General features: G+C 35.3%; 1 protein-coding gene across 5 annotated transcripts in view; it reads right to left on the reverse strand.

Moving 5' to 3' along the window:
* Positions 1-26,724, reverse strand: part of NCKAP1 (NCK associated protein 1) — a 62,198-nt gene that overhangs the window by 11,769 nt on the left and 23,705 nt on the right. For 3 of the 5 annotated variants that reach the window (XR_012650397.1, XM_075027947.1, XM_075027946.1), the window contains exons 5-26: positions 25,798-25,940; positions 25,624-25,714; positions 23,305-23,442; positions 22,545-22,593; positions 21,899-22,055; positions 21,245-21,301; positions 20,617-20,713; positions 20,273-20,379; positions 18,993-19,125; positions 17,411-17,492; positions 16,903-16,961; positions 15,962-16,107; positions 15,348-15,480; positions 13,549-13,668; positions 13,111-13,250; positions 11,705-11,836; positions 8,800-9,018; positions 8,326-8,456; positions 7,825-7,922; positions 3,848-3,941; positions 3,043-3,125; positions 2,489-2,569 (exon numbers count right to left, since the gene is read on the reverse strand). Coding sequence is in view for 4 of the 5 variants with exons in the window: in XM_075027947.1 (XP_074884048.1) it covers positions 2,489-2,569; positions 3,043-3,125; positions 3,848-3,941; positions 7,825-7,922; positions 8,326-8,456; positions 8,800-9,018; positions 11,705-11,836; positions 13,111-13,250; positions 13,549-13,668; positions 15,348-15,480; positions 15,962-16,107; positions 16,903-16,961; positions 17,411-17,492; positions 18,993-19,125; positions 20,273-20,379; positions 20,617-20,713; positions 21,245-21,301; positions 21,899-22,055; positions 22,545-22,593; positions 23,305-23,442; positions 25,624-25,714; positions 25,798-25,940 (2,490 nt within the window). In the remaining variant the exon portion in view is untranslated. The remainder of the gene's footprint in view (positions 1-2,488; positions 2,570-3,042; positions 3,126-3,847; positions 3,942-7,824; positions 7,923-8,325; positions 8,457-8,799; positions 9,019-11,704; positions 11,837-13,110; positions 13,251-13,548; positions 13,669-15,347; positions 15,481-15,961; positions 16,108-16,902; positions 16,962-17,410; positions 17,493-18,992; positions 19,126-20,272; positions 20,380-20,616; positions 20,714-21,244; positions 21,302-21,898; positions 22,056-22,544; positions 22,594-23,304; positions 23,443-25,623; positions 25,715-25,797; positions 25,941-26,724) is intronic. The other 2 variants (XM_075027948.1, XM_075027949.1) reach the window with 1 other exon arrangement.

The raw sequence follows: 26,724 nt of genomic DNA on the forward strand, positions 1-26,724 counted from the left end.
CAAGACATGACATTGACAGTTGGTATCATGCGAACATCAGCATTGTGGACTATACCACAGTACTTAGAATTTATTTCACACGTTGAACTAGAGAAACACACACACAAAATAGGTATATTTAAGAATCACAGCCGAACTACAGGAGACCCAGAGAAGGCCAACAGCCAAATATTATGTGAAGCAGAGGCAACTAGGTGGTGATATGTGGCATGAACCAGAGAACAGTCCTCAGCATGGCTTTATTTAGCAGTAGATAGCTTTTTTTGCCATCCAATTATTCCAGTGACTGCAAATTACTCCAGTGACTTCCAGAAGAGAAGCAGCAAGTATTATGTTTTCTTGTATCTGCTGACACACGAGTTCAGTAATGTCTTTAAAGATCCACCGAGATGCTTAAAATCATCTGTTATCATCAGCTTAAAAATATCAATGGTAGGATACTGTCTTCAATGATTACTGTTGCAGCTTTTATCCCACCCTATTTTTCAGCACCCCTTTGATACCAGAGGGTGCAAGAAGTTTTCTGAAAAGATCAAGCAAAGTAAGCAGTGAACTTCCCTTCTCATCTCTTCTGCATGCTGATTCCTCAAGTTAAATAACGGAGCCTGATGCTTTTTGGTGATCAATGATTTTCTCTGTAACTATAGGCAACAATTTTAGAAGGGCTTTTCTTGAGAAGTGCAAAGGCAGCTTGCATCATGTTGATATAATTTTTATCATGAGGCAATCATGTTGATGTAATTTTTATCATGAGCCAGTCAGTATCCTTGAAGTTAATTTTCCATAGAATTTCCACAGAATTCCTCTATTGTGGTATGAATTTCCATGTTTTCATGGCTGGTTTATCAGCATTGCAAGTTTCAAAGAGTATGTGATTGTATTTTGGAGTGAAATAGCATACTTGTGCAATTTCAGTAACAACATATTCTTCATGCAACCTCTAACTCACTTTCAGACAGACTGCTAAACCGTGTCTTCTGAAATCATGAGGCCCGCCATAACAGATGCTGAACTGTGCTTGTAATGTACTTTTAAAAAGGAGAAGGATGTTTTTTATTTAGTGAATCTTCATACACAACAGAACTTAAGTTTCTTTCCTCAGGAGTAAACAGCAAAATGTAAACTTTAGGTTCAGGAACAACAACATATTCTAGCCCTCAAAAACCATACTTTGCTCAAAAGCAGACATCCTGGTTTCAGCTGGGATAGAGTTAATTTTCTTTCTAGTAGCTGGTATAGTGTTACATTTTGGGTTCAGTATGAGAAGAATATTGATAACACACTGATGTCTTCAGTTGTTGCTAAGTAGTGTTTAGACTAAGTCAAGGATTTTTCAGCTTCTCATACCCAGCCAGTGAGAAGGCTGGAGGGGCACAAGAAGTTGGGAGGGGACATGGCCAGGGCAGCTGACCCAAACTGGCCAAAGGGGTAACGTCATGCCCAGTATATAAACTGGGGGAAGCTGGCCTAAGGGGATCGCTGCGCAGGAACTAACTGGGCATTGGTCGGTGGGTGGTGAGCAGTTGCATTGTGCATCACTTGTTTTGTATATTCCAATCCTTTTTATTATTGTTGTAATTTTATTATTGCTATTACTATCATTATTAGTTTCTTCCTTTCTGTTCTATTAAAATGTTCTTATCTCAACCCACAAGTTTTACTTGTTTTTCTCCCTGATTCTCTCCCCCATCCCACTGTGGGGGACGGGGAGAGTGAGCAACTGCATGGTGCTTAGTTACCAGCTGGGGTTAAACCACAACAGCAGATTTCTAAAAATTGTTTCTGTAAAAGTGAATCAAGAGTTGGGCAATGTATACCCCACTACACATTTTCTGCAAATCAAATTGCCACAACACCATTGCTACAAAACCTTCACAGGCTCCAAGCTGCAATAAGAGATTAGAAAAACAGTTAGGCTGCAGCCATTAATGCATGCGTGTCTAGAAACCACGTGATGTAGTGACAAGGGTTTTTTGATGGAAACATACTACCATTCAGAAACAAGGCACCTTATTTAAACTGCTAACTTTTTTCCAAGCATTTCAGACCATAGGCTCACAAGAATTTTCAGTGTAAGGTCAAAATCAGACTTGTAGCTATGACATGCATAGAGCTCCATCCATATACACGGAGTCCTTGAAACATTCGGTTTTACTAGTTATACTGTTCATGCTATGAAGCAGCTCAGTATTCTTCCCGTTATTGCTTAGTCATGTTTTAACACCTGATAAATTTTATTCTTAATTCTTTCCATGAAAATTCTCAAATGTGATCACAGGCAGATAGAGACTTGTGCTTATCCTATCAGTTGGTTGGTCTTTTTTCCCCAGAACATTAGGAGGCTGCAGATGCACAATTACTTAGCTCTTTGGAAAAAAAGGGTGTTCTTTGTTTCTGGATTTTTCACACTAAGCATGAAAGTCCTGCCCCTTACATATTTGCAGTAAGCTCCAAAAATGACTCCGTCACCCTTCAGGCCAAACATTACCTTCATGTCAGTCTCTCTTGGAATGTGATCTTTAAAGTCCTCGATGGAACTTACAAGGAAAGGAATGTGGTAGGATAAGACCTAAGAGACACAAATACATACAAAATGAGAAAAAATACTTCCGATGTTAATGATCAGTTAGACACTACCATTATTTTGCTGGACTTACTAAATTTTTTTAAATGAGTTTTTATTTTATGTATATGAATTTGTAGATTTAAGACACTAAAGCCTAATAAATGCAAAATTAAGCTGTTTGAAAACAAAGTGAAAGTTTTTAAAATGTACTAAAAACACAGAAGACATTGAGAAACATGCTCAAACTAAACCCTATATGTTTTAATGTAACATTTCTCTGAACAGTACTCAAAAAGCAGATTTCTCCACCCCCAACTTGCAATTCAAAGTTCAGTTATGACTGAGTATTGCCATTTTACCAACATGCCAACCTTTTAAGAGGTAGCACTCCTAAATAGTGATGCTTCAAATACCCTGTCATTCCATTAAATGAAATAAAATGAAAATTATTCGGAACATATTCAGTTATTTCTTACATCTCTAAGTGCTTCCTGTGCCAAGGACCGAAAAGACAAGATAACACCAATAATCGTCATTCTCTTCAAAACACTGTCAACAGCTGAAGAGAAAGGAGAACAACAATGAACAAGAACCTGTTAAAGTTTACAAGCTCAGTTCTTCGAAAAAGAGAAAGAAAACATTTAACAAAATACTGAAAAACACAAGGTACTGAAACAATGGCATTTGTTAAAAGAGCCAAAATAAACAGTACTTAAGCAGGTTTTTATAACTGAGTTGACAATGGGATTTTCAGTGCAAGACTACCCTGTTAACCACTTCATGGAATGAACCACAGCTGACAATATTGGATGCTATCACTAGTTCTGTGTTTTCTTGAGGCCAAAAATGTCCCTTTATAATATTTTTTTTTGTTAAAAATAATTACTTATGTTAATTACATGTAAAAATCCTTCCAAAGAATGCAATAATTTATACTGTGATGGAATCAAATCAGAAACCTGTGTCAAAAAAGTCTGTGTTTTGTATTCTACAGCTATGCACCCAGTTTGCAGATTACTGCTGTTATTATGTGTTATCATCCCTGAAGAGATGCTCAAAGCTCATATAGTGCCCGTGCACTAAATTAACACTGAAATCTCATTTTGTCTGTACATGAGAAGACTGGAAAATTTTGGAAAGATGCATCAGTTTATATGAGCTCACATAGATTTTGCTGCTTCTGTATACTTAATACAGAGAAATTATTTTTTCTCATTTTCTTTACAAAGACAAAGATAAAACCCAACTCTTATCTTTAGTAGGACCTTGCTAGTTACCCACATGACAATCTTTTGAAGAGTGCTGCCATCTGGTCTGGCTTGTCAAAGCTGGTCCTCATTTGTGTTAGAACTTCAACATTCTCCACCACAAGTTTCTAAAATGAAGCAACGATTCAGGTCAGCTATAGGTTTCAGTATGTTAACAGGATAAATGCATGGTTTAGGATATTTCAGTCTGGCAGAGAGGCAACTACACTCATGAAATACAGATGTACCCACTGTGTTCTTAATGGGACTATAATATCAGTATTAACATCAGGCACTACTCTACACAAAAGCAAGCTCTGAATCAAAAAGCAGAGGATTAGGTACCCCTTGGAACATGGTTTTTATATTCAACAATTTGTACCACTTCTTAAAACAAGGGAATGAAACTCAATAAAGCCAGACAATAGCTCCTCATGGTATTCAGCTTTTTATAAGAAGATTATACATATATTGATAAAAATGCAGATTCACAAAGTAATCCATTCTTTTGGGTTGCTCCTTTCACTAGTTATGCTGTAAGGATTAGAAATTTAATGTTAGTAAAATTGAAAAATGGAATGAAGAGTGCCAGAGTCAGATTGTTAAATCTTGGTGCAGTTTACTTGAAATTTTCTTCCATTATAATATAAAATAGAAATAGACACATTCACTCAAGCCCCGACACCTCAGCCTGAAACAGTTAAACTCAAGCACAGTATTTTTCATGTCAGTTTAACCAAAAGAAAAGAAAATGTGTGTCTGTGTCTAATTTGTAACAGCTCTCATACATGCAACTTGTAGTATTAGGGTAAACGTAATAACTTTCCTGAAATCATTCTCCAAATATGTATCAGATTTAAATTTAAATTACAGAGATTGCATAACCACATCCATAAAATGTCAGATCCAAAAATAGTTTCTTGGTAGCTGAGGAACTTATGTTGTGCCAAGTAGTATTTTTAAACTCTCTTCAAGCAAGAAATAGGTACTTTATTCTTACAAAAAAATGTTTTTGCAGTTTGAATGCCAAGTACCCTATTTCAGAAATGGAAAATATGATTATCTCTTTAGGTAGAGGACAACCAGCGGCTAAGAAAATTTAGGTATCTTGTGTGGTTCTGAACATTAAATGAAGAAGTGTTCCCTTTCTTTAAAGGCCACTTAACTTAGTGCTTTGCATACTAAACAGTATCAGGGTAGAAAAGAACTGAAAGATGGAGGAAGAAAACAAGATATTCTGGATTGGGGGTCAGCTTCCAAAGTGATTATTAATAGTTTTATTTTTCAAGTGGATACATTCCAATCCATCTTAATTACCAGACAGCACAAACAAAAGGAGCAATGAGGAGGGAGCAGGAAAAACTACTATTCATCAAACACGTAGAGCACTATAAGCCTGGTACATAATTTAAGATATATCATATAAAAATCTAAGAACAGACATACCTGCAGGAACCTACTGCTAAGGATCCAAGAACATTTGACCTTTGATAGTTCTGCTAACTGCTTTAATAGTTTTATTTTACTTTGCTTCAACCCACACCGAAAACAGGGCAAAACATAGCAAATGGCAAGCAGGGAAATTAAATTTCAGAGTAAATACTCCTGTGACCACCGGAGGAGATAAAACCAACACCACTTAAAACTATAATGCTCCTATGAAATAAATGGTGGTCTGAGTTCACTCCCACCTCCTAGTCAAGTAGCCTGTGCAAAGCAGATCTGTCCAACAGCTTAGACCTCCCAGATTCAATTACATTGTGTCATGGTCATGCTATTTCCATAAGTCTATCCATAATCCACCCAGTGTTCCCACTTTCATTCTTCTTATCTTCAGTGAGAAGCAAGGAAAGAAATAAGCTATACAAGATGTAGCAAACTAACCATGTCCAAGAATGTGTGCACATGTGCACACACATAGACACACAAGATGTACTTCTATGCTGAAAGCCAAAACAAGACTGGTTTGAAAGATGGGCAATTTTAAACCAGCCACTGTATCAGAACTTGGCAGATGTGTGACATTTTAATTTAAATCCCTCAAAGCTCTCCAGAATGCAAGACTGAAGGCAATAGCCCACGCACATTGTTATTGAGTCAAGCTTTCAGCTTTACAAAAAATAACCAGCATATTAGTTTAAGATTTAAAAGGAACAGGCTGGAATACAGTTCAAATAGTTACTTAAATGAGGCAAGCTTCCCCTCCTCACCCCAGTCTTAAACTTCAGATATAAACCCAACACCTGGTCCCACTGCGGGAAGAAAGCAAGAACATTGAACCCTACTCTTAATAAATTCCCCATTCTATCCCCTTGTTGCTTCCTTTGCCCAAACACAGATGTTTCTCAGTGCTCTCTTGCTAAGCCAACTGCATCTCAGCCAGAGATGAACATTTTATTACTTTTTTTCCTCCAAATATGTGGTCATGCGCATGTGGAGCTACATTATGTTCTGCTTATCCTTAGCAGCACCAGAAAACAACAAATCTCAGAAACCATTTAAAGTTGCTTTAAAAAAAAAATACACAGAGCTACAATATCAATCGTGCTGATTTTGAGGAAGTATGACAACTCCACAGTAAGTGGACAAACACAAGTGCAGCAACCAACAAACAACTGCCTAATGGCTTTGTGTTCTACTTGAAACATGACAGATGTTACTTTGTCCATAGCCAGGAGTTACAGAATTTAACCTTAAAATCATAGCGTTCTCACCTGGAAAATCTCATCCTAAACCTCAAAAATTGGAATGGGCATAAGGTATCAATTACCCTGTCTGGCTGGTCACTCAGGTCAGGGTTGCTGCACTCTCTTGTGGCAGCTTAGAAGGCATGAACAGCCCCTCTCCTTAATCTGTGACGTTGAATAAAAGGCTTCAAATCTTTTAGGGTATCATACACCCTAGCAACTCAGCAGCACTGAAATTCACAATGTTTACAGAGAGAACAAGTTCTTTGTAACATAGGATATATTAAAACCACACACTTTTAAAGGCCTGGTATGCTAGTAATAGTAAATTGTTGTTGAAAAAAATGCGAGCTCCTTAGATCTCTTAAGTATTCATGTGCATTTTTAAAAACATAGCATGCATGAATAGTTACAAAAAACTCTTTATTGTAATTTGTGGTTAAATAAACTGAAAACAATGAGATGTAATAACAACTTGGAAATAAATTTGGAAATGACACTAAAAGAGCAAGTCTCATAAAAAGCAAATATATGCCAATTAGTGACATTTTAACAGTATGACTATCCTGGGAAGATAGTACACATTATTAAATGTATTAAAACCTCTTTCCAGAAAATCACATGGGCACCAAATGCTTCCACTGTCATTGTTCGTTGTTTTGAATATACATGCAACTAGCTTCCTTGACATGCCCATATTTCCAATTTTTTTTCATGGCACCAGCTTTATCATTTGTTTGTATTGCTGTATGCTATCAGGTTTATTTATCAGAATACAGACATTTATAATAAATGGATACTGTTCAGCCTGAGGGAAAGATATATCTAAAAAATGAGGAAAACTAACAAAGAAAGAAGAACTGATTCTCCCATCCATGTAAACTGAACAATACATGCTAACACACATGGTAAAGAAAGTAAGTCCTTAGAGATGACTAAGATATATTTGAGATTTTCTTGCTAAGTTTTGAGAGTCAACAGACTTGGCTAAGTGCTCACAAGCACCTGGAGATCTTGAAAAACATTTCTCCTCCCATTGATGCCAAAGAGACACTTAACTCCTAACTTAGGGTATCTAACATAGAAATCAACAGAGCCTGCATGAAGTCCTGCCCATTCAGCTGTTGAAGAATGTGGGATACAAACATACTACATGTGCAAATGTACTCCAAAAGAAGAGTAAGATTCACAGCTTCATCAGTTTGTTTGATGCAGTCATTTAAAAAAAAAAAAAAGGCATGCAGAAGCATAGCTGTTAAATATCCTAAAGGAAGCTTAAACAGAAAACTACCCGCCTTCCCACCCACCAGTTTCCCAAGGTTACCTTAAGCTCAGCAACCTGTGAAGAAATGTGCCACATCAGACTTTCACTTAGGAACTTCATGCCATATGGTCCCAGAAGTTCAGAAAGGGCTCTCATTTCTGAGAAATAAAACAAACTGTTCTACTTCAAACATTCCTCCTTCAGTTATTTGATGCCCATCATGTATCTAGCAATAGTGTTTTAATTGTAAAAATATTTTACCACAAAGCAGAATTTTAGATACAAGAACTTGTATCGTAATAGAGCTGAAGCAGCAGTCACCAATACATCATATGCCTATCTCTGTAGCTTAAATGCAACAACTCTACTTTGACCAAAACCAGAAAAAGCGAGCTCTCTCAAGACATAGAGGCAGCACAAATAAAAAGTACTTAAAATACTACTGAAGGTCAACAAATGCTGTTTATAATAGAATGCTCTAAGAGTTTATGTTATTCCAATTACTCAAGCATACACAGTAAGTATCCGTCACAAATATTCAGTAGAAACATCAAAGTTTACCTGATATGTCAGAGTATTCCTCAGCATTAAATGTCAATTCATTTTCTGTAGGCAAATTCACAAATGCCTTCATGGCTGGAAAATAGGCTATGTGACCATTGCTGACTTGCCGTAGCAAAGTTTCCAAATACCTTATCAGAAAGGGAAAAAGTTTCAGATGAAAAGACACATGTTCACAGATAATTTACACAGATGAAGTATACTTGCATAACGAGGGACAGCAAAGCCTATACACTAAAGTTTTACTTTCATTGTTCAACCAATATCTCTATCTTACTCTACACCTCTCCCCTATAAAAACTGAATTTCAGAACAGGCAAACCTTAAAGTGCTTTTAACAGGTATTTAACAAGTAAACTTGTGAAGTCAGAAACTTAAGAAAATTTCAAACCACTCCACTTCTCCAATTCCAGATTCTTCATTAAATCAAAACAATATAAACAACTTTTAACACGTGTTCATGTAATTACTTACCAATTTGTGTACAGACTGGTAATAGTTGGTTCACCATGACTATCTAAATGCTGGGTTTGCTGAAGCAGAACATTGTTAAATACTCGTGTAATGTCAATCTGTACATAATTTTCTATTGACTGGAGAACTGTCATATAGGCTCTTACGCTGGTTAACAGCTCTGAAGGCTTTGCAATCTCTTGTGTTGCTTGATTATACATAGTCATTCCAACAATTGACCTTTTAGAAACAAAGAAATTTGAAACAAATAAATTGCATTTATTAGTAAAATTAAACAGAGATGCAGCTATAAAAATTATTTTCTGTTCAAAGCTTTTATCTGAATACTTCTCCAATCTGCAATTATAAAACTAATCAATGCACATACTACACCAGCACTTTTGAAAATAGTTCTAGATGCCCAAAACAACTGTATTTGTGGTTCCAGCAAAAATTTCATGAGACTGTAAGAATACTCATCATGCATTTTTAAAACAAAGTTTGTTTTCCACCTATATATATAGGCAATCTACAATGTGGAAGACTTATATTACAACTACTTTGGTAAATGAAGTAATGTTAAAGTATTTTAAAACGCAAAACTTCTGGGAAATGCAAGAGCAATGATGTATTAAAGTGTTCAAAGCGTATTAACTAAGGCAAAAATTCTTTAACCAAAGTTGCTGTCATAGTTTTAGTTTTAAATAGCTGTAAAAAAATCATATAGCTATAATTAAGTATGAAATGAAAATATTCAAAGCAAAACTTCTATCTTGTGTTGCTTTGCATAAGTATTTAAAGGCATGTCTGATTATCTTGTGATATTAACTATGCCTACTGTATGAGTGCATAAATTTTGTAACACACAGACCCTACCATTTAATCTCTCTTCTTTCTGCCTCAGCTCATGCAGTATTTAAAAAAAAAAACTGTTATCTTGAAAGATCTTGTCTCTTTTGCAGTACAGATAGATTTCCTAGAGCATACTTTTTTAAAAAAAATTTACATTTTAAGTGTATTAGAGTTAAAAAAAATCTGAAAATTAGATTTTCAAGAAAGTTATCAGAAGCACTGCTTTCAATAGCTAATGCCTCTCAGCAATTATCTTGTAAGTACATAAAAAGAAGTATTTTTATATCATTTGGTGGGGAAGCTTCAGTTATAGTTGTATACACAATTTTTAAAATTCGGGTATATGTTAAGTAAATAAATAGGAATCTTATTAATGAAAAACAAATCCCCCTTTAGTGGACACAGTGATTTCTATCTTTAATCAAAAAGCCAAGAAATTGCAGGACATACTTTGATTTGTTCAAATTTTCACTATAAATAAAACCAGGCTTCTAGTAATAGATGTCCTATACATTAGGCTAGCTTTCAAGCTAGATCACAACTGCACGAAGGACTGTATATTCCCTTTTAACATCAATGGACATGGACTTTACTCAGTATCTCACTGAAACCAGGCCCTCAGACAAACTGTATCAGGGGATCCTTACAGCAACCAAAGTCTTCTTAGTAAACAAATACTTCTAGTAGTATTCATTTTAGGCTTATAATGGTCTCAGACTTTCAGAGCTAAGCTTTTGAGTGGTATGTACTTTTCAAAGGCAGAACAAAAAAAAAAAAATTAAAAAAAAAATTGGTAGATTACAACCTTCATCAGAGGTGAATGGGATGAGTTGTTCTGGAGGAAAACCTCAGCTTATTTAAGTAACATTTCTGTTGTTGCTTGGAAATGTGTAAATAAGTCTATTTTCACAAGTGTACTTCTGAGGCAGTCTCTCTTTTGTTTTAAAATCAATTCAAAATTGGTATTATTACAAGATTAAGTGGCATACTAATAAGCTCTAGTCCAATCTTACATGAAACAGAGCAAGTTAAAACAGTAAACAAAAAAACTCCTAACACTGAAACTCTAACACTTTATTTAAAGGTAAACTGCAAGCCACTGGAAGAAATGCCACTTAAATATCTGAAAAATAATTATAAATTGAACATTTATTCTGTTTGGCAAAGAAATCTCATTTCTTTCATGAGGCAAGAAAAAGGAAAGCAATCTCTGAAAGTCATCTGCCTGTGGCTTCAGACACAAGCCACACTCCCCACCCCCACGCCTCAAAATTAAAACAATATGCACAAATGACCAACACTGGTCTAAGTTCATAAACCTGAAGATTACAGCTGTCTTCTTATGAAGTTGTGAAGTTATCCTCACTTTTATGCCACTTTGTCTTACGTGAAAGATGGAGTGCTCTAGTGACCTAACATTACATCTTGATGATTAAAACTTAAGTCTTTATACCTCGCTTGAAATACATAGCTAGTAATGCTTGGCATAAAATACAACTAGGATAGCTGGCTATTCTAATATGAAGTCCTCTCCAGAAGTTGCCATTTGCCTATTTCTGTAAATAACGATGAGGAGATCAAGGTAAGAACAGACAGAAATATCAAGTGGCAACACTTCTTATTTTAAGAAAAAAAAAAAAGGTAATTAAATTATCTTCTCAGTTGGCTTTGTCAGGTCTTGAGTTGATTTTTAGATTTCCTTTCAGCAAGCCAGCAAACTCCAACACTTGAAAGAATCCAGCACTGTGCAAAAAAATGGTGGGAAGAGAGTCTTTATAAATACCTAAAAATAAGCATCACCAACTCCTACAAAATACAGAGGACTAGGAATGCAGGATCAGGCTGTTAAATAGGTGATGTGCATTTCAATATATTTTGTTTTAAAATACGAACTAACGGTTGTTTCTGTCTGCACATAGAACTTAACTGTTATTTTAGTTGGAATTTGACTTAAGAGTTTTGCAATGAACTTTTAAAAACTAGCTTTATGTAGTAAGTGTACAATATTTCCAACATCAAACCAGCAAAGACTTATCTTGTATATGAATACTTCTAACTTAACAATATTTCTTACTTGGTAAAGCGGATTTCCAGGTGAGACGTTAAATATTCTCTTGGGGTAAATGTGTGTTCCCAAACCACCATGTTTGGTACATAGTTGATTGAGAAGCAGAGCTCAGAAAGTGCAGTGTGCAGTTTGTCCAGGCTTTAAGAACAAACAACAAGAAATTAAGAAAAAAAACCAAATAATGTAACATAAGTATGCATTATCATGAAAAACACACGCTGGATGGAAGATGCCTTAAGAGTGGGTACAGCTCTTACTCTTCGTTTCATCACCTTTTTCTGCCTTGAAACACTTTTCTATCTTATTTAAAAAACACTATTCTGGGTAAGAACACATCCTGCAAGACCATGCTGCTCTGCACCACAAACAGTGATGTGAGATATATATGTATTTTTTTTTTATATATATATACACACACATATACGTATATATATAAATAAAACACATGTATTTTTCCCTCAAAAAGAACAGTCTGTTAAGGTGTTTTTTTCGTAATTGAACTAAGCAATGCAAGTAATGTTTGCTACTAGCCAGTAGTAAAAACCTAAAAATATTGGGGAAGGGAATCTTAAGCTACAAGTAAGTTCTTTTCCCTCAATTTCTCCAATCTTTGCAGTTCTCTGATGTTTGGCTGTTGCAACTGTAGCAAAACCACTTCCCCTTCAGCAGTGTGTGTGTTTGGGCACTCCCAGCCACAACACTAAACGCTTATTGTTTCCTTTTCTTAGCTTCCTCCTTCTTCAGACTTTTATCACTATCATCTTTGTCCTCCAATCTCTCCTAACAATTATCTTCTACCTTTTCCTCCCCTATCACCTTTTACACCCCAAACTGTATTTATTAGTCCTTCCTTTTATCTCTTTCGGGGGGGGGTGTGTGTGTGTGTGTGTGTGTTTGGTTTTGTTATTGATTTGCTGGTGTTTTCAATTTTTCTGTAGCCACTAACAATGAAACCCTCCCCAGCTAGTACAGACACTGGAGCCTCATCTCCATCCCAGCAGCTGAAGGCAGCAAACAGCCTTTCAGCAGCAAGAACTTCCAGCCCAGCCTGTACTTTACCTAGTTAACAGTGTTAAAGCAAGGCAGAATTGAAGATGCCATCCACGCCTTGGACTCCGACAACAATTAGTATGACTATACAGGAAACCTAGCTACAGTACAGGGATTCTTTCTGCTCAGGAAAGGAAACAGCAAAGAGGATAAATTCAAGAGATACACATTCCTATTGCTCTGTGTAACAGAATTCAGTCTCTATACAAGCTGCAGAAACATCATATGCTCACAAACTACAAAGTTGTCGTATTTACAGTCAATTAAACTTACTCAAATAAATGAAGCAAGAAACATTCAATATGTAAAGCATACATTTTGACTTGGGATTCAAGGTGAAAGAAATAGAAGAGGCGGCTTACTTTGTCACAACCAATCTGTTTTTCCTCATGCTTTCTACTCCTGGTTTCTCCCTTTCAGGTTCTCCTTTCTTTCCAGTCTGTTTTTTTGACTTTTTGTTCACTGCTTGACTGATGGTTTTGGCACAATGTTTTGGCAGCAACTAGTAAATGAAAAGAAATAGCCCCTCCAAATCAAAATCCAACTTTTTTAGTAGCCATGAGATACAAAATAAGCTTATGGTGCAGGTGGACACTTCATCACACAAGTAACACATTCTTCCTTTGACTATTAACTACACAATTCTACTATGAAAAAGTCTTCCTCAAATCACTGTCCATTTTATAAACACAAAACTTCCCCAACAGAAAAAAAAGTTAACAGGAAATAGAACCATAAAAATTCAGAAAGTTGAACAGAGAAGAATCTCACAGAATTAAAATAGACACAACCACACTCACCTGATCACTCAGAGTACATTGTTCTGTACAAATGTCTGTGATGAGATTTCGAGCTTGCTTAGCCATTTCATCCAAGAACATGTTACACAAGGAAAGACTACGATCTCCAATATGATGTCGCTGTTAAAGAAGAAAAAAAGGAAGTCTGATTTTCAGTTTCCTGTTAGTCCTACAATTTTTATACAAGACACGCTGTACTGCAGATAGCAGTTCACTAAATTATGTAACTAGAATATGAGAAATAATAAATCAATTAGTCCTCAACAATCCTGAAGCAACTTGAACCATGAAATTTTCAAAGTCACCGACATGGCATATTATCATTAAAAATATTTTGCTTACTATATTTTGCAAAACATTTTCTGTAAAAGGAGGCAAAATAGATTTTAAAAAGTAAGTTTTCATGTTTAATCTTTAACGTGTACAATACTCAAGGTTTCTGTGAATCTCTTCATTAATATGTACCAGTACTAAAACTAGGAGAAAAAGAGCATGTAACTCAAGCTTAGAGAAAGCACAGTGTCCTTCCTACCACTGAAAAGTCAGTAATGAAGCTCTGCTCCATTAATTTCTGGATTCAGTTCCTTTGTCACTGGATCTGCACAAGCATAGCCTCTGTCTCACTGAAATCCTTCTTTCACCACTATTTACTTTCTAGCAGCCATGCTACCACACACTGTACACAGTACAGTGAAGATTATTTTTCCAAAATGGTAACAGTTACCAAGTCATACAATTCAGATATTGAATTCAAAGTTCTGCTGGCTGTAGCAAAATGTGCTTGCTGCAGCTGAATTCACAGTAACTAGTGTACAGTGGACTTTGGCTACTGATTCCTTACTGTTACTATAATTGCTCCGAAAGACATCTCTTGTGCTGAAGGAAAGCTTTCCTGGAAACTTTTTAGTGGTTGTCTAGTATAAATCGAGTTTGCAGCTGTTTAAAGCAAAGTATACAGGGAAAATAATGACACAGACATATATTGAGATCAAGTTTAGCAGAAGATGATTTAGTGTTTAAATAAGAAAAACCCATATCATGCATATCACAATAGATCTTATTAATCTAATTGTTTCAGATGAGCACTGTTAAGAATAAAAACACACTTCCATGAGTACTACACAAAATTGGCCAAGTTAACCCCCAGAGTAATTCCAAAGTCAATGGACATACAGGAAATGTACTAAAGGATCTATTTCATTATAACAAAAATAGGAAGAATTTCCTCAGAATCAAAGGGTCCATTTCTATAAGCAACACTCCGCATTTTTTCATTTCTAATTCTAACCAAAGAGGGCTTGCATTACCCGGTTCTTACCGAAACAAATGCTTGCATTATACTGTGTATCACTCAGGATTTATTTTTTTTTTTTAATCTTACTGAAGAAAAACTATTTATAACAAGCCATACAGAACTCCCAACTTAGTATTTCCTTTTCCTAACTACAAGTTTATAAACTATTTGAAAGAAAAACTGTTGCTTCTAAGTTTTAATAGGTGTATGGGATTTATTAGCATCTAAGCCTGAATTACCCCAGAAAAGTCACCTAAACTTTGTAGCTTAGTTTAATCACTCTTTAAAGCAAAGATAATAATGCTTACTCACTTCAGAAAAGGATTTTGAGATCTATGGGTGAAGAATCACATAAGAAAGTATTACTTGCTTTACATCCCTTTTTACTGCTCTCCTCCCTCAAATCTTATATTGCTATAACAAACACCTTCTTGCAGTGTTCAGCTCTAGTCCTCTCTACTTTAAATGAGATGAAAATAACTAAGACAATATATTTAAAAATTACCTCTTCTGGGCATAGTTCATGGGTACAGCTCATAAAATGAGTACAAAGCAGTGGGAATGCAATTGAGTATCTTGATTGAGAGGGAAGCTCCAAACACTGCTGAAACATCTTCTCAAAAGCACGACTATAAAAACTGATCAGAAATAGACATTTAAATGGCATACATAATTTTGCTGCAAATAAAATCTACTTCACACAAGTCAAACAAGCTATTAGTGTCAGATTTGAAGTTATAATTTATACCAAAACTGCATCATGCTTTCAAAGAAGTTTGTTTTCTGCATTGACTTATGCATTTTATTTGCACCTCTCTATTATTATTAAATTTTTATTCTGATGTTTGCCACGTGGTTACTGCAAAAACTTGCACCTTCTGCAAAAAAGTATTAAGAATCTACAAATGACCCCAGATCAATTACGTGACTGCTTCAAGAATCTCTCTGACAGATCTTCAGAAATACCTTTATCAAACTAACTCTAATGGAAACCAGAAATTCTAGTTGATTCTCCCACTGGCTTATCTTCCTATAAAGTTTGCTATTTAAAAACTACACTTGCAAGGACAAACCAAACACTAAATAATAAAAGGTTCTACAGTCAGGTTAGTAACATACCAAAATATAGAAAGATCTGAGGTTTCAACCAACATCTCCACCAAAGAATCTACCATTTTTGTATGGAAAATGATTGTGTTCATCATTTTTCCTAGTTCTCTATGGTCTGCAAGACTAAGCGAGGCTTTAGAAACACTGGTGTAAGCCTGGAAAGACACAGGAAAAAATTTGTTATATCTACAGCTGATTTTTTTGCAAATTCCATTGCTACTGCCCAATACAAATGTTAAATATTGATTATGCTATGCATAGGACACCTGTGTACTTAAAGACCATAGACAGACTATCTTATCTTTCCCCTGTAGCTTAAGAAAAGCAAACTGCCTTTCAATTAAGTCTCCAAATGTCATTTGAATATAACACCAATTCACAGATGAACTGTAGAACAAATGTATTGACAAAACACAAACATGCACTTGTGAGACCCTACTTTAACAATCACGTTTTGGAAAGAAAGAAAAAGACTGTGTATTCTGAAAATATAAAAATAACATGTCTATCTAGTCTTGAGATAACTGATTTACAGTCTAAACAGTACTCCCCCCTTTATTAAGCGAATTGAAGATACTGTAATTGCAATGCACAGGAATGATCTCCCTGAACATTATTTTCTCACTGAACAATCTCTACCTTCCCTTGGCTGGGCAGGCTGAATCAGACTCCATACAGCGTACAGCCGCCAACAAACCGCTCATCCTCAACACATTCTATTTCTGACCAGTTATAAACACCCCAAAGAATGATTTGCAAAAAGTATGCAATGCAGACACCATTACATCAAAATGTAGCAAATTATCTGCTTAAGTATTTGTCTGATTTTAAAAGAGTAGGTTATTCTTAGATAGCCTGTCATCCACTTGCAGTGTGAGAGTAATCTAGAAGAGCAGTAATTTATTAAACATTTGGGTTTTAAGTTAGGAAAGCATCACACAAAGTCTTACCTGCAATCTAAACCAATCTAATCTCATTCCCCTGAAGTCAAATACCTCTCCATCTTCAACTGCATCAGGGAAAAATACAGAACATAAAACCTTCAGGAAAACAACTACAAATTCAGATATACTGTATCAGACCTTCTAAAAAACCCCAAAGTACTCAAAAAATTCCATGGGTACTGAAACTCATGCTTTTACATAAGAATTTCAATCCAGCACAGCCACGCTAATAGGAATTAAAATATATAGAAGAAAACATATGTAACATGCTTTCTAAATTAAAAGGTAGGATTACTTCCCAATAGCATACTTTGAAGGCTCTAGCTGTATAGACCTGCCCCGGCAAAGGGACACACAACAAGAAGCAGATACCGTAATGAAAGAGAAACAAGGCAACAAATTCAGTTTATGAAAGTTATCTGCTTCTACTGATGACATGAAACAAAAAGTGATGAAGGCTTTCCAGAGGAATCCGCCATTCTGTTGCCATTTTTCCAAGTTCATTCAAACTTACCTTGTTTCACGCTTAGTGAAGTCATTGTGTTTACAAAAGACGACATGATGATTGATTCATCCTCTGGGCACACTGAAAGATTCTAAAATAAATGTTGTTGCTATTACTATTATTTTAAACTTGGTTTATGAAGCAATATCAATACCCATACCCAATTTATCAGCTACACTCTAAAATGTGCAAAAATTTACACAAGGTAACTTATAGTGCTATTTAACAGCTTTCACTTTTCAATTCTGTGGTTGACGACAAATACCTAGAAAAGCGTGCTTCCAAACCAACTTCTGCTCAAAACGGGAAAATCTGTCAGCAAACGTGCCCATGCATTTTCAGGCTATAGTCATTTACAAAATGGACACCAAACATTTTTCTGACCTCTACAGGCACCTGATCTGTCTGCAAAGAAAATTTAGCCGTGGCAGGATATAATGGAGCCCACACCAGCATCACTTCACTTCCCACAAAAGCTTTTTTTTACTAACATTGACTTCAATGATTGATACCACCTGAAAGATGGGCTATCAAGTTTTCAAATTTTACAAAATGCAACAGTTCACGAAAATGCAGTTTCAACAACTAAGACCATATTTCTATTAAAGAATACAATGCAGAAGTTTCTCATAAGGCCAGCTATGACTGACATTTTAACCTAAAGGCTGAAAAAATCCAAATTATCACTCAATCGTGTCTAGTCTGGTGCTTGATACCTATTATGAATTAATTACAACTAAAATTCAAGTATTTTTTTCCTCAATATTTTAGCACAGTGGATGACACTCAATTTCCTCAATATTTTTTTCCTCATTTCAGTTTGATCCTAAGGATTATCCTATCTAAACACAGAACACATGTGCCACTTGTACAGCATCTAGAAGTCATCCACTAAATCCATGAAATAATTTCCCAGGAATCAACGACAAATGTCTAAATTATTTAATTTTGTCACTCCAAAAAAAAATCATGTAAGTATATAGAGTTATAAGCAAAAAAGCCCCAAATACAGTTATTTTGGTATTGAAAGTAAACCCAAGGATTCAGTTTCATCTAATAATTTAAACAGTGATATAAAACTGGTATTTAAACTGTTTAAATAGTTCACTTAAATAAACAGCAGAGTACTTAGGTTCCATCTACTGGTAACTGATGTAATGCTTGAAGTGTGAAATTAATTTTTGAACACGGCAAAAAAGTTTATAGTAGAAACTTGTCAAGGTTGAGTAGCTGACCTACTCACAAAATATGGGCTCCATCTAGTGGTCACGAGGGAATAAAACCAAAACAGTTCATAAAGCCTATCATTTCTTTGTCAGGCTAAATAAGAAAAAGTTTCTACAACGCTCTTTCAGTGGTAGTACCTGTTTCATTGTCTCTAAACATTACATTGCTTAATAACATTTAAGTGTTCGTATAGCAATCAAAAGTAATTTCTAAATCCCAGAAATAAACAGTAAATTAATTTGCCTTATTCCATAATGTTCATCAAAATCCACAAACTAGGATGCGTTTCATAAAGTCATTTTGGACAAAAAGCCCTTTTTAAAGTTTGCAGTTGAGAACCCAAAACCATATGGTCCTGCCATACCTGAACAAGCTCATTTAAGACCACTGCATCAAAGCCAGAGAGATACTGTACATAGTATCTCTGCATCACTGGTCCGTATTTTCGCACATGTGCTCTGAGCTCCTCCATGTAGAATATTAGCTCAGCTATGTGTCTAGGCAAGAAGAGAAGGAAAAGCTTACAAATATGAAACACCCAAAATAGTAAAACCAATTTCTATCAGTGGAATGCTTCTCAAGGGGATTTCCTCCTATACCTTGCTTTCAGAACTATTATTAATAGGTAATTTCTGTATGAAAATGTTCACATTGTAAAATGAGTTTACAGAGGTTATTTTCTCTGCAAGGTAAAATCCACTCAACAGCAGATAAGTTAGCAGGATACCATCACAGTAATCCTCAGAAGTTTGTATAACTATTCACTTACTTTTTGAATAAGAAGCCCTTCTTTAATGCTCAATTTGAAAAAAAAAAATGTTTTTCTCAAAAAGTGATTGAATCTGAAAAATTCAACTGTAATAACAGCTTTTGTATATATTTTTTAAACCATAAGGATAGTTAAAAACTTGCACAGTTGTTTCAAAGAGGCTCTAGGATCTCCATCCCTCCCTAGCACCTAAATCCAGTGAAGAAAACCCAAGGTTTTCCTACTCCAGCTCTAGCAATGGCCTTGTGATTGTCATTTGTTTAAACTCCTGCAGTCAATTCACAGGCTTTCAGTTCAATCTTCTCTTCAATAATCTTGAGAACAATTCAGTGACAACTACTGGCCTTCTGCCTGTCCACACTGGTAAGATCTCATAATCCCATTTCTCATTTCTACCTTCTATTTATGATGACACTAATGCTGTATTACATAAATAAATCTTACCTGATTTAAAAGGCAGCTTTGCTACAATACAGGAGGCATTCTACATATCAACAAATCAAGCTTTTTGACAGTTTCCTTCCCCCCACCATTGACTTCCTCAATGCAAAATCAGTAACACTGAAGACACATGATAAAGCTTTATTTTTGCTTATTCAAAGGAAAAAAAAAGCCTAAAACTTATAAAATAAAAATATTTTATACAAATAAGTCTTCTGCAGAAAATGAATTTTCACTGATGTGCTCCAGTTTCTAATACAATACTTCTAGTTTTCTGTTTTGATTGGAAGCTTAATATTCCCAGGTAAAGATTTTCTGAACAGTCCCAACTCTTCCACATAGCCATCCTTTTCTGAGATTCCCTTGCCTTCAAATGCATTTTGTCTGTGAAATTCTCCTAAATATTTAAGGTATCACACTAAAAAATAACATACTTATCTATGAAATCATCTGCGCTCTTCTTTGGCATATTATCTGCATGACGAAGAAGCCAAATAATTTCATCACGAGCAAAGGATAATGCCATAAACACAAAAAGTGCCTGAAAAAGAAAAATTGTTCACAAGCTTATAGATCTATGTAACAGTTCAGCATATTGTGCACACTAAGAAGCAACCATAGTCTCTAAAACCAAAGAATTTTAAAACCTAAGTAGGTTTTCTCTCAGAGTAAAGTGTGGGTCCCCGTGCCTTACCTTCCAACCAAACTAACCATTACAGTATCACCGAGAAAAACACTGTAAGATTGCACAAACACAAAACTTAAGAACCATAGTTACCTTGGGACCCAACAGGCCTGGCTGATCAGACAGGACAGTAGCCAGTTCTTTGAGTGCAGAACGTAAAAACTTGCGTCTCTCTCTATGCATTGAACCACTGCATCAAAAGAACAAACCGATGTGTCATCCACTGTGCTAACCACAGAACATTTGATTTTTCCGAACATTTAAGCCCAAACACAGGCCACTCATATCATACCAACTTCAAAAGTTCAGTATTTTGAAGGATGTGGTTCAATTAAAATTGGCATCCACATCACCAACACCTTATATTCCTATGTATAGTTGAATTTAAAACCCAAGTTCTCTGCCCCTGCTCTGTGATGTGCATTTGACTCCACTAAAACATTTCTATTTAATTTGCATTCACATTAAATAATTAGACAAAAAGAAACTGGAGAATAAACTAAATGCTTCCATTTTGATAATTTGAAAAATAATCTAAAACTTGGAAACTTAAATTGCTAATGGCATTAAGCAAATCCAGATTTAAAAGAACAATCAGTACATGATCTCATCTGAAAATGCGCAACTAATTCAGCATTCAACAAATCCTGTATATACATTCTTCATAACTTTAAGAAAACCAACACTAAAATCTATCAGGAAAATTTTATAAGACACTTACGCATGTGAAACAGCAGCTTCTTTGCACTCTCTGATGTCATTAATACGCTTGTTGTAGCTGCAAGTAAAAAACAATCCAATACAGTAATATGTATCAGTAGCACAATTTAGCAGGAGCTGAGTGGGACCCGAAAGAAGCTGCAATGCCATTAGCAAGCAGGAGACAGCAAAAACCTCACACAAGACTTATTTCCCTGATCAAAGCTAAATGCCAAAAATACTCTCTACTGAAGTGCTCTTAGTGTTCGCTGGTAGAGGTCTCAACTTTGTCTCTGAGTTTTCAGATGATATATTGCAGAAACAGTGGCAGACAGATGCAATTTTTCAAGCAAACTCTACATTAATGGCGTAATTTCTCTTCACTAGATTAAGATTTGTGGGTTAGATCATTAATTTTAACTTTTGCCATTTTAGAGACGGATTCACCAGACTTTTTCAGAACTGAAATTAAAAAAAGGCACGACGGTTAAGAAATTAGGCTCCTGAAAGTTATGCATTAAAGAAACAGTCAAGATACTAAGCAAAAATGTTTGTGTACTGACTACCCTTAAGCAGAACTTATATGAAGTAGAAGTAACATTTCAAAACAGTTCTTCAAGAAATGACACATTTTTAACAGAGGTTCTGAAAGGAGAAAGAGAGAACAAAAACTTACCCTCTTATGTTTACAAACAAGTCTTCTGCAGCTTTGTGAATATGGAATACTTCATCTCGAAACAAAGCCAAGCAAGAGCTGCTTTGAAGTGCAAGCTTCCAAAGGTTCAAAGCCGTAGCATCACTATTTAGGATTCCATGGCACAAAATAAACCCAACTTCAAAAGTTCACATTGATGTACACCACAAACCAGATGCACAAAGACAGTAAGAGAACAGTGATATTATTATGCATTTTCTCTTAAATAGTTCAAATAGTTCATTAATAAACTGTTTAATGGGTAACATCGTTTTATATATAAAAGTACCCCACACTGTTCTAGTGGAGGTATTTTTGTAATATTTTTGTAACATGAATTACTTAGTGCTGATACTACTCAGCTATTTTCATCAGAATTACTAAAGCTCTCACTTTTAGTCAGTCTGGAATAAATTGATGACAAACTCCATTCCAGCAGCATATGCTGAATTCTAACTTCACTGCATATACAAGTAGGATACATACAAATGAGATTTAATCAAATTCTGTAGAATCTATTTTGAATACAACAGCTTTTGTACAGTACAGAAAAGCAAGCAGTCTTTTAAAGGTTAACTGATTTTTTTTTCCAATACAACCATGAGCTGTTTCAGAATATTCTACTCACAAATGATCCATTTTTCCATTGCATCCAGAGAGAGGTATTCACATGGCATCTGTTGAAAAAACAATAACTTGTAGCAAAATAATTATATAAAAGAAAATATATTTCATGAGAAGTACTTTTTAGAAAAAAGGGACAAATAAAGCCTTCAATGCTGATGAATCATGGAAGACTGCTGCTGATTACTAACAGGGCACTATTTCATCCCTTTAGAAACTGAGGGTTCAAACATTAAATGAGCTTTCATACCCTCCAATACCTTGAATAAAACAGTGAACAAATTTTGACAAACGTTTAGTTTCAACAAAAATTGTATTTAAGAATATTTAAGAACAAAAGGCTTTTGATGTATACTAATCACAACCCGACAGCTGTTAACGCTTGATTTTTTTCAGAAATAGGACCATCCATATCACAGCTAAGGCAGCAAATGTGAACAGTAAAAATTTTAAAGGAAGTACCAGTTCTGAGTTTCAGTCTGTTGGCCCACAAACATCTGAGTACACAGGATTCTTTCCTTCTACACTGTAGAAGTTAACATTGCTTCCCTTCATCTTTTGATTATCAAATACTGGAAATGAAGGCATGAACTAACTCAACAGAAGCTTTAATTAATGTGATAAAACTTTTCCCCCATACTGAAGCATTCAGCTCTCCCAACCAGCCTATTTAACTTCTCTGATTAAAAGCCACGTAAAGGTAATAAAACAGAAAATTAAACACCCCACATTTTTATCATATAAGGCAAATTAAAAGGCCATACTGTGTCAGACTGTGCAGGATTTAGCATTGTACTGGGGGCACTGATGAGGCTCAGTAGTTGTGCGTTTCTCCACTGGTCAGCTGAGAGATTTCTTCGAGGATAGACCATCTGGAGTGAAATCAGAGCATCTGAAAGGGACTAAAATGGAGACCAATGATTAGTTTGAAGATGTCATCAAGGCTCAGTCTTGGATAAACATTCAAGTTCTTTAACTCATTTTGTGAGCTGTGTATTGACATTGTAATACTCAAAGCACAAGAGACACTAAGTACTATTTTATCAGTAGTGCTGCTTTCTCAGCGTTATTACTAACAATAATCAAAACATTTTACTGAACTAGTTCTGAGATTAAAATTGAGGTTAAAACCCATTGCATCTAGTTCATTTCACATATAAAAGACTACTCCAGGCTAAGGGAAGGATGAAGAGAAACAGAAGGGTTTGATTTTTTTTTTTTTCAATTAGAGTTATAAAACACTGAGTTGAGAATTAAGAGGACGTAAAAAAAAAATCAATAGGGACAACAAGTCTGCCGTGTACAACTAAAAGTTGTTCATTATTTATTCATGCATCCCAATTATTGTGTTATTCCATTCTCTGCCACTTCGTTTAGTACATCCTTTCGTTTTTGCTAGCAAATTATAATTATTTTGAGCAGATACTGTCTACAGGAGCATCTTCATAGTAGATTAAGCTTATCTGAGTAAGTGTGGTCTTATACCTTTTGCCTGTCTTGCATCAATACTGGTGCTTGTATGAGTCCTCAGGGAGCCAGGTCTAGGCATTATGCCAGCAGAGAAGGTCACTCAGGCAAAATAAAAAAGTCATCTGCTGAAGCTAATTTAAAGGACTAAACAACTGTCAGGTTTACTGCAAAGTAGTGAGATGATGAAAAGACACCTTAGGTGTGCAGTTCCATGAGAATGCAACCCAAGTATGTGTTTCTATAGCATGGTGCCTGAAGGGATCTCTGACCCCAATTTATACCTCTAGCACAGAATAAGCAGAAGCGCAAAAATTGGACTGAAAAATGGCTTTACAACACATTTCAAGGGAAAGGATTGGTCCACTACTAAATACAGAAGAACAAACAAAGATAATACTGAAAAGTTAAGCATCTTTGCTTAAATGTGCACAAGAAAATATTAATTGCAAATGAGATCCTTAGCTAAGTAAGCCTTAACAAGACAGGAATCATACAGAGGAAAGTATAACAAAAATAGGATTACAGATTATTTAGACAAATGAGAAGTGTTCAAAACTATTTCACTTCAGAGCACTTACAGAAGTAGCTGGAAAACTCTCTGAACTTCTAGTGACCATCTTAAAAAGTTTAAGGAAATTTAAAAAAAAAATCTCAAGAGGACTAGAGAAGGAAAACACAACCAGTACCTAGACTTCAAAAACAGAGGAAAAAAAACCCCCAAATCTTAAAAACTTTAGGCAATAATTTAGTATTTAACTTAAACTCCTGCCAAAGATTCCAGAATAAGTTGTTAGGCAATCAATTTGCAAGCACCTAGAAAATAACACCTTCATAAATAACAGTTGGTCAGTACTGATCAAACAAATCTAGTTTCCTTTGACAGAGCAGCAAGCCTAGTGGACAAATGGGAAGTGATAAACAGGACATACATTGACTTTGGCAAGGCTTCTGTCATTTTTCCAAGATATTGTCATATGAAAATACAGCCTAGATAAATCATCCCAGAACTGCAGCACAACCAGCTGTGTAAGAGTGCAAGCTTAAAAACATTTGTCCAGAAAAGGCTAAAGTAATTGGGTTCATTTAACTTGGTGAAGTCAACTGAGCAGGGTACACAATGTCAGCTTCTGAGTATAGGAGCTATTATTAAAGAGGCAATGGTGATCTCCAGGATGCCCCAGTTTAAAGACAAAAAAACCCTTTGGTAAACCCTCAGGTTACAAAATAGAAAAATACATTCATCCAGGATGGTAAACCAGCAAAAAACTGGTTTCATAGAAACATTAAGAAACTCCTTAATTTCAAGCTAAAAACCAAAACAGAACACAAATGTAGTTATTCTCATATAATCCACAACAATTTTTAATCAATTTCTAATCTGTGGTGAATAAATTGGAACCTTACCAATGGGTCTTAGCATTCCTGTATTTTTATATAGGTTCTGTTATTTAATAGGGTATCAATCCCCAGCCCCAGACATCCATTGTAAATAAAATCTCCTGTAAAATTTCTACCTAATGGCCTTTGACAAAACAAACTCTTGCATGTTTACTTTTTTATCTCTCCTTCTCTCAGTTAAGGTTACTGTGTGCCTGTGAAAAGTAGTTACATACTTTACTGTGAGGTACAAATTCCTCCATCATCTTCTTTAAAGGATTTTCATAATCCACAATCATCTGGCCAAGGCGTGGATATTCTCTGTCACTAAAAGCAACAACAAACAATTCACTCAGGTGTAGCTGTTATTATTATTATTATACACATTTCTTATACAACAGATTTTTTACCTTGCTCCATGTGTCATTTCATGGGCATAGTTATACAATCCAATGATAGCCTTCCTTTCTTCAATTCGAGACAGCAATATCATTAGAGTTGTGTAGGTTATAATCAAATCTAGGTAGTTCTTTGTTAAATCAAAGTTTACAGTCTAGAGATAAAAAACAGTAAATTGTCATTCTAAAACTTTTAGAAACAAGCATAAAACTTTTTCCTTACCTTTCCACCAATTTTCAGCATTTTTTAAATACAACAGGCTGCCTTGAACAAAGTTTTTGTTCTAGTTGCATACAGACTTTGTATAATCTTAATTTATTCACTCAAATCCCCAGAAGTGTTTGCATTCATGGAAGCAAGCATGCAAATAAATCTTTCCAGGCTTAAGTGTCACAGGTTAGCTAACAGATAAGAGAACTTTTCTTGGCTGTTACGAAGCAGTCAGTAAGCACTTTGCCTATGAATTATATTTCACTAAGACTGTAATGTAAAAAGCTAGCACATATCCCACTGGCCTGGTAACATCATTCCATAGGACATATACCTGCTCCTCTTTCATATTATGAACCTAAGTCAGCCAAATTCAGAATAATGACTAAAACTAGCAAGGTGACATTATGAACATTAAGAAAGAAAGCCGAAACCAAGAGGAAAAGATGTGTGAAGTTTTGTTTTGGGCTTTTTTGGTGTTTAGTTGTGAGGTTTGGGGGTTTAGTTGTGTTATTTTTTTAAATGTAACACTTTTAGCTGCTTCTGTACTTGCTTTAGCCAACCAGAAGCGACCTCCTGTCTCGTGAACCTCACATGGCTTAAGCATACAGATGACAATAAACCCTAAGATTTAGTTTGCAGATGGAATAAAGCAAAAATTACAGAAAGATTTATATGTCTAGTAACAGACAATGCTGTTACTACTGTCCATAAATAGCCTGTTTAAA

This window comes from Buteo buteo, chromosome 5 (assembly GCF_964188355.1).
Source record: "Buteo buteo chromosome 5, bButBut1.hap1.1, whole genome shotgun sequence".
Classification (NCBI taxonomy): domain Eukaryota; kingdom Metazoa; phylum Chordata; class Aves; order Accipitriformes; family Accipitridae; genus Buteo; species Buteo buteo.